This window comes from Ailuropoda melanoleuca, chromosome X, assembly GCF_002007445.2.
Source record: "Ailuropoda melanoleuca isolate Jingjing chromosome X, ASM200744v2, whole genome shotgun sequence".
Lineage (NCBI taxonomy): Eukaryota > Metazoa > Chordata > Mammalia > Carnivora > Ursidae > Ailuropoda > Ailuropoda melanoleuca.
This window is the reverse complement of record NC_048238.1, coordinates 41346343-41353766: the sequence shown is the minus strand read 5'-3', so window position 1 is coordinate 41353766 and position 7424 is coordinate 41346343. Positions and strand designations below refer to the sequence as shown.

Sequence of the window (7424 nt, the reverse complement as noted above, 5' to 3'; positions counted from 1 at the left end):
ACATTCCAGAAGCATCTGCCCATCCAGTTCTGTGCCCCACACATAGGCCGTCACACCGTCTCAAAGATCACCCCAAAGTGGCAAACAGTCACACCGACATGGCGCCACGTGTTTCTCCTGAGCAAGCCGCCATTTACACACACTTCCATGTCCCCTCCTGCAGTCGCCTGGGCCCTGGCTCTCGCTGTCGCCTGGTGTCACACACACCGTCTTGCAAAGCCTCACCGCCTCGGTCACACAGTGGATCTAATGTATGTCACCCTGTGGTGGGTGGCGACGCACACTGTCTCAGGCCACCCGGAAGCTGTCACACGCAGCTTCACAAACACTGTTCACAACTGCCCGTTGCAACCCACAATTGTGAAGTGTCACATAGGCGGCCTCGGCTTCCCGTGGCCATATGCTGCAGCCAGACACCATCCTCAGACACTCCCAGACACCCGACCTCCCCTTCCCGTTGTTCTTGACTCGGTCCCACACAGACTCACACGTCGGCTCTCAGAACTTTGGTCGTTTTATTTTACAAAAGCTTTGAAGGTCCAGGCCAGGGGATGGCTGGGGCCCAGAGGTTTGGGTTGTACAGACTGCTGGCTACATAAAAGAGGGACCCCACCCCTGCCCCGACGCCCTGCTCTGCGTCCTCAGGAGCTCAGTGGAGCCACCACAGTGGTGGTAGTGGTGGTAGGAATGGCACCTGCGGGGAACGAACCTGCAGGGGAACCCAACAGGGGTCCCGGGAAGGGCATGAGGTGGCTCACAGGCCCTGACAGCACTACGGGGCCCAAGCCTTGGTAGAGATGGGCCGTACTAGGTGGGCCCAATGTCAAGCCGGAGGCCACCTCCCCACAATTCCCACTCCCGCTACCCCCAGCCACCACCATGAAGCCACCAGCTGGTCCTTCAGCTGCTCCTGTACCTCCCAGACTTGACCCTCGTTTCTTTTTCCCTTTTCCAGATGCCTTGCGGTTTCGAGTCTGGATGCCATCCTTCCGCATGGTCAGTGGTCGGTTCACCTGCCAAAAGGGAGGCTGGGGGTGTTTCCTAACTCCACATCTTTGCCTCTGTGTCTTGACCAGGGAGGCCATATCCATCCCACCTCTTTTTAAGCATAGAGAATTGGTTCAGGGACTAGGGGAACGTGACCCCGGTATGGTGCAGGGATTGTCCTAAGGAATCCCATGGTTGTGAGACCCTGAGCTTAGGAAAGCCTCTGAGGCTGATGGAGCTGCCTCAGGTTTCAGGGCAGGGGGGTGGAAGTTAGCAGATGGCTGGAGAGGAGGATGAAGGAGATGGAAGGGGAGTGGCAGGAGGGAGTGGAAGGGTGTGAAGAGATGAAGGAATGGGAAGAGGGAGAGATGAGGGCCAAGCAGGAGGGGAATGGAGAAGGAAGGAGGGGGCAGAAAAGGTGGGGAGAGAAGGGGCAAAGGAGAAGAGAGGGAGGGTTATGAGGGGAGGCAAAGGTGGGGGTGCAACCGGAGCAGGGGAGGAGGGAGATGGGTTGGTGGGAGGAGAGGAGGGAGGTGGGCCGGGGGGGGGACGGGGCAGGACAAACCTGGTGTAGCTTGTAGTAGAGGCCGCAGGCATTGCACACAGGGTCCCCGCTGGCATTTCTCCGCCACAGGGTCGTGGTGGTTGTCTGGCAGTTGGTACACTGGGTACCTGCCCGTTTGCTGACAATCTGGGGGAGAGAGAATGTGAGGATCAGCCCACGGGTGGGGGGTGGAGGACCCAAGAGGTCAGGGTCAGGTTGAAGGCAGGGCTTCCCATGCAGGGTAAGAACAGATGTGCTTACAGGACAGTGACTGTGGGTTCTGTATGGGGCAGGGACAGGGCCTCCTGGCCAGGATAGGGGATTTTGGTATTGGGGGTGAGACTCCATCAGTGATTCCCAACTTTGGCCGTACATTGGAATCACTCAGGGAGTTGAAAACGATCCTGAGGCCCAGGTGACACCCTAGGCCAATGAAATCAACACGTCTGGGGGAGGGCGCCAGGCCCCAGTGGTTCAGGGTGTCCTAAGGTGAGTCCCCTTGTGAAGCCAAGGGGGAAAACGCTGCTGTGCAGGGAGAGGGCGGGGTTCCTGCATGTAGCCTACCAAGGTAGGTTGAGGATAGGCATTCCTATGCAAAGCTGGGTTCCCGCATGGGTGGGGAAGGGATGGACAGGGGGAATATGGGTGCTTGTAGAGCAGGAGGACAGGGATCCCTGCACAGGTCGAGAACAGCAGTTCCTGGGGAAGCAGAGACAGGCCTGGGGTCTTACCAGGCGCTTCTTGGGCCGGATAAGAGGCCTGTTCTGCCCATTCATCTTGTGATAGAGGCCGCAGGCATTGCACAGGTAGTGGCCCGTCCTGTCCCGCCGCCACAGTGGAGTGGCTGTTGCTCCACAGTTCACACACTCCCTGGCCTCTGATGGGGTGGACAGAGGAGATGGTGGTGGGGGAGGAGCCCAGGCTCAGCCCAGCTTTGCCTTGGATGCCCCCCCACACCTCAACCTCCCCATCCCTTTTTGGGGACCTCACCACAGGGGGGCAAGGGCAGTGTTCCACGAAGCTTGGGGGAGGAATAGGCCGCTGGGTTGAGGGGGCTCCCGGTGGGAGAAAAGAAGGTACTGGCAAAATCAGGACCCCCGTAGGCACTGCTGGGGACAGGGATGGATGAAGGCAGCGCAGGCCCCAGCGTCAAGAGGTCTGGACTTAGCCGCTCTGTCTTTAAGGTCTCCAGGAAGCTGCTGCCGCCTTTCCCATCCGGGTCTTCTGGGGCCTGGGGAGGGGAGTCCTCCCGGGTGGGGCACATGGTCGAGGCAGGGTAGAGCCCCGTCTTGCCGTAGGTCCAGCTGGCGTACGGTGAGCCCCCTGGGATCCCCTCCATACAGTTGAGCAGTGGGTACACCTGAAAGACTATTATGGAGGGTGGGTACCGGAAGGAAGGAGGGATCAGTCTAAAGCCATCCTGCTTTCAGGGCGCAGTGGTGCCCCAGAGCTACAGAGGAGAGGCCCAGTCTCCAGTCTTCCCCCAGGCAGCCAGAACAGCTGCTGGCTCTTGGGTAAATCCTGGATCCCGGCCCTACCAGTTACTTTGGCAACTGCAGTAACTTCTCCCCCCATTCCATTTCCAAAGGGGCTTTGAGGATGACTGTTGGAATGTAGAGCCCTATGGGTCACTTGACAACTAGGGCCACCACCACCCACTTCCGCCGTTTCTTTCCAATGTGGCTACCCCAAAAAGGCAGATGGGGAGCATTGGCATTCCCGGGTCTGGGCTCAATAGGCGGGGGGAAGCGACCAGCTCGGCCCTCTGAAGGCTTCCAGCCAGTTTCAAGATGACCTCCTAGAGGGATTCTGCCATGGAAGCCGAGACAGCACGGGAGCTGGTGCTAGCACAGCCATGCAGTGGAGTTACCTGGGGAGTGCCTGTAGGCCTCGGCATCCCTGTAGTAGGCCAGAGCCGCAGCGGCAGCTGTGGCAGTGCTGGGGGCCGTGGAGGAGGCTCCTGCGTCCAAGCCCTCGGGCCCAGAGGGGAAGAAGACCCCCGACTCTGGTGGCGAGGACACCAAGGCCGGGTCCACGAACTGGGGCAGGGGCTCGGAGGTCCCCAGGGCCCCTAGGCCAGGGAACTCCATGGGGCCTCTGGTGGGACCTGTGAGGACAGGAGGGGTCCTCAGACTCCGAACTCCTCCTCCCCTCCCCATCTCACCCCCTTCCCTCCGTTCTCCCTCTCCTACTCCATTCCCTCAGTCTTTGTAGCCCTCTTTTCCTCCCCCCATCTCTCCCCATCTTCCCTTCCATCATCCCCTCCTTCCTCTGCCCCCTTCCCTTCCCTCCCTTCTATTCCCTCTTGTCTCCTTCCGCTTCCCTTTCTTTTCTCTCCCTCCTCCTACAATTCCCCTTCTTTCACCTCTCCTCTTACCCCTCTTGGCTCCCCTTCCCACTCCTCCGTCTCCCTCCTCCCAGACTTCTCATCCCCTCATTCTCTCTTTCCCTGATCCTCCTCTCCCTCCTCTTTAATCATCCACCTCTTCCTCCTTTCCCCTTTCTACATCTCCTCCCCTCCTCATTTTCTCTTTCCCTCCTGCCTGTCCCCTTCCCCCCTCCTCCCCTCCGTTTCCTTCATCCTTCTCCTCTCCCTCCCTTTCTGCTCATCTCTTTCTCCTCTCCTCATTTTCTCCCCTTCTTCCTCCTCTTCTCTCCCTCTAGAGGAGTCTGGGTGGGATGGGCTGGGGTGCAGAGCCAGAGTCCCTTGAGCCACTTGTCACCCCTGGGACCTTGGGGTTCACCGTCCTGTGCTCCCCAACTTCATCCCTATCTGTTGCATCTTTTAACTTTCTCAGAAACCCATGGTTTCCGGCTTGACTCCTCCCTCCCCCCACCTCCGTTGGGTCTGCAGACAGGGGGCCCCCTCAGTTCCTCCCTGCTCCATGGGGGGGTCAGTACCCCCCACTGCTTATCTCTGCCATCCCCGCCCAACTTTTGAAATCACCCCAAGGCTACTGGCTTCCTCTGAGAAGGGGGACAGGTCTGCCCTGGGGAGGCCTACCATAGTTCTGCTTTCGGGTTCCTTCGGTTCCAGCCAGCCCCAGGCCTCAGTTTCCCCAACTGCCAGATAGGAGGTGGTGACCGGGGCCCAGCTAAGACCTGTGAGATGGTGGCTTCGCCTTTGCCCCTTTGTCTCTGTCCTTCCCTGTGTGTGTATCTGTGTCCCTGCGTCTCTCTCCTAACACTCTCTCCTCTCCAGCCTGGCCCTTGATATTTCTGTCCCGTCTTTCTATGCTACCATGATATATCTTGTCCTCACTCTCTCTCTCTGCTTTAACGATGCCTAATTTCCCCCCTCCCTTTCTCTGGCTTTCCATGTCTGTCTCTGGTTGTCTCTCTCCATCTTTATCTCTGTGTCTTTCACCTCTTTCTGTTTCACTTCTCACTCCTTCTCCAGTCATGTCTCTGAATGTCTCTCCATCTCTCCTACTCAGTCTCTTTCTGCTTGTTTGTCTCCTCTCCCTCTCTCTCTCTCTCTGCCCTCTGGCTTCATCCCCACGCCTGTCCTCCTAGCCCCACACCCTCACCTATGCCCCACTGCGCAGCCTGGGTGAGGAGCCAGAACACCTACCCTTGCCCCCGACTCTCCCTCTCAATCTGAAGGCCTCAGTTTCCCTGTCCTTGGGGTGGGGTGAAAGAGAGAGTGGAAGGCCCTCTTCACAGCCCTGCCTCCGGGACCCACTGTGCGCACACGCTGAAGGCTGGCTCTGGGGGGGGGGTGCGGCCGAAGAGACGAGCCCTTGGCTGCGTCCACCACCACCCTCCTCCAGGCCCAGGATCACCACTATCTCTCCCTGGAGTTCATGTCTTGCCTTCTCCTCCATTTCATGTCTTTTCTCTGTGTCTCTCCACGATTCTTTCCGTCTGTGAGGATCTCTCTTTCTGCATTCACTTCTTGCTCTCTTTCTGTTCCTGGGTCTCCTTTACGTTCCTGCTATCTCTCTGTTTCTCCTTTCTTTTCCCTCCTGTCTGTCTCTTGCTCTTGGTCTCTGTCTCTTTTTCTCCGCCCTCTCTGTTTCTCCCTTCCTTCTCTGTCTGCCAGTCTTTAGTTCTTTTTGTCTCTGTCACCACTGTTCCTTGATCCCCCTCATCCTCACCTCACCCCCCCCCAATGATCTCCCTCCAGTCCCACTGCCCAGCATCCCTGCACCTAGCACCTTGGCGGGTCCAGGGCTGCCCACCCCTCCTATGGCAGGGGCCCAGCCCCCCCACCCCCAGTTATCACTCTCCGGACAGAGATAAAGTTTATCTCGAGGCTGGGGGATATGAAAGCTCCTTATCAGCTGCCCCACTAGAGTAAGTGCTGCCCCAACGGGCAGCAGGCAGCAGGCCGGCACCCTCAACTCTCCCAAGGCCCAGCCCCTCACCCCAGGTAACAGCCCTACCCCAGCCCTCAAGGGAGGGTCTCTTGGGACTGAAGGGAGCAGAGATGGGGTCTGGGGGCAGATGAATCTTGGGAGGTTTTGAGGTGGAATTTGAGGGTCAGATGGAGGGGTGGAGGGGTCAGGGAGTGGTTGGGGGTATAGTTGTACAGTTTGGGGGAAGCAGACACGGGATTTGAGGAGCAGAGACAAATTTGAAATGTCATGTTTTGGGATCAGAAATAGGTTTTGGGATCAGGAATAGAGAAGCAGAAACAAGGTTGGGGATCTGAGGTGACATTTGAGAGCCAGAGAGAACATTGAGAAGCTGGGGATGTAGTTCGGGGGTCAGGGATGGATTCTGAGGGTCATGGAAAAGTGTGGGGGTTCCATGGGTTTTGCTGGAGCAGAGATGTAGTTTAGGAGTCAGAGGTGGGATTGGACAGGCAAGAATGTGTCTGATAAAGATGGGTTGTGGGAGCAGAGGGGGAGTTTGAGAACCGAGATAGAACTGGAGTGGAGAAAGATTTGGGGCCAGAGGAGATCCGAGGGGCCAGGGACATATTTTGGGGGTTTAGGGATAGGGTTTAGGGAAGGTAGGCATGAGGATCCGTGTGGCAGAACAGACTTGGGGTAGTAGACTAGCTGTTTAGAGTGACAGACATTTTGGTGTGCAGGCAAGGGGCTGGGGGAGAGTTGTGGTTTGAGGGGATCAGAGAAAAGTCACAGGGAACAAATATGGGGTTTGAGAGGCATAGATGGGTATAAGAGGATGAAGCCAGGGTTTAAGGGACTGGAGAATTTGGAGCAGAAACCAGGATGGGGAGCAGACAAGGGTTTGGGGAGCAGAAATAGGCATGGGGAAGCAAAAGTGAGCTTTTGGGGAGAACTCAGAGACAAACAATTCCAGGTGAGTGAAAACCAGATTTGGGCAGAGCTAGGATTTGGGGGAGAAAGGCATGTTGTAGGGGGCAGAGATGGGGTATGGAGAGCAGAGTTAAGCCATCAGGGGAACAGATATCTTGGAAGGAGAGGATGGGAGTCAGGGCAGAAAGGTCGGTTTTGGGGGGTGGTTTCAAGGTAGAGATAGGGGTTGGAAAGACAGATGGTCTGGAGGAGCTGTGAAGGGTTTCAGGGATGGTAGACACTTCGGGGACCCACCGGGGGTTGGGGAGCCCGGAGCAGGCTGGAGGAGTAGCCTTGAGGTTAAGGGATAGCAGGTCTGGGGTTTGCCTTGTTGGGGGCTCTTAGGGGGCTGAGACTGACCTGGGCTGGTTGGTGCAGAGGGTTCGGCCGCTTTGGGGATGTGGCGAGTTCGGTGTGATCCCAGGGGGTGTCCTGGCTAGCCTTGGCCTTTGAGGCTCCCTTCCTCCTTCCCTCCCTCCCTCCCTCTCCCTCCTCCCTCCTCCCCAGGGAGTGGCTGGTGCCCCAGTGGGTGGGGCGGACCAGGGGAGGGGGCGGGCTCCCTGCTGGTGGGGCACCTTTTGGGCAGTGGGGGCCTTCCTCTGCCCCACCTGCCCACCCCATGG

General features: G+C 57.9%; 1 protein-coding gene across 1 annotated transcript; it reads right to left on the bottom strand.

Moving 5' to 3' along the window:
* Window positions 1–496: 496 nt before the first annotated feature.
* GATA1 (GATA binding protein 1) lies at window positions 497–7280 on the bottom strand. The gene is made up of 6 exons (XM_002917761.4): window positions 7162–7280; window positions 3402–3638; window positions 2522–2899; window positions 2263–2408; window positions 1553–1678; window positions 497–1013 (listed from the first exon to the last, which is right to left on the bottom strand). The coding sequence occupies exons 2-6, from the start codon at window positions 3619–3621 to the stop codon at window positions 642–644; spliced, it is 1242 nt and encodes a 413-aa protein (XP_002917807.1). The 5' UTR covers window positions 3622–3638; window positions 7162–7280; the 3' UTR covers window positions 497–641.
* Between the last annotated feature and the right edge of the window lie 144 nt (window positions 7281–7424).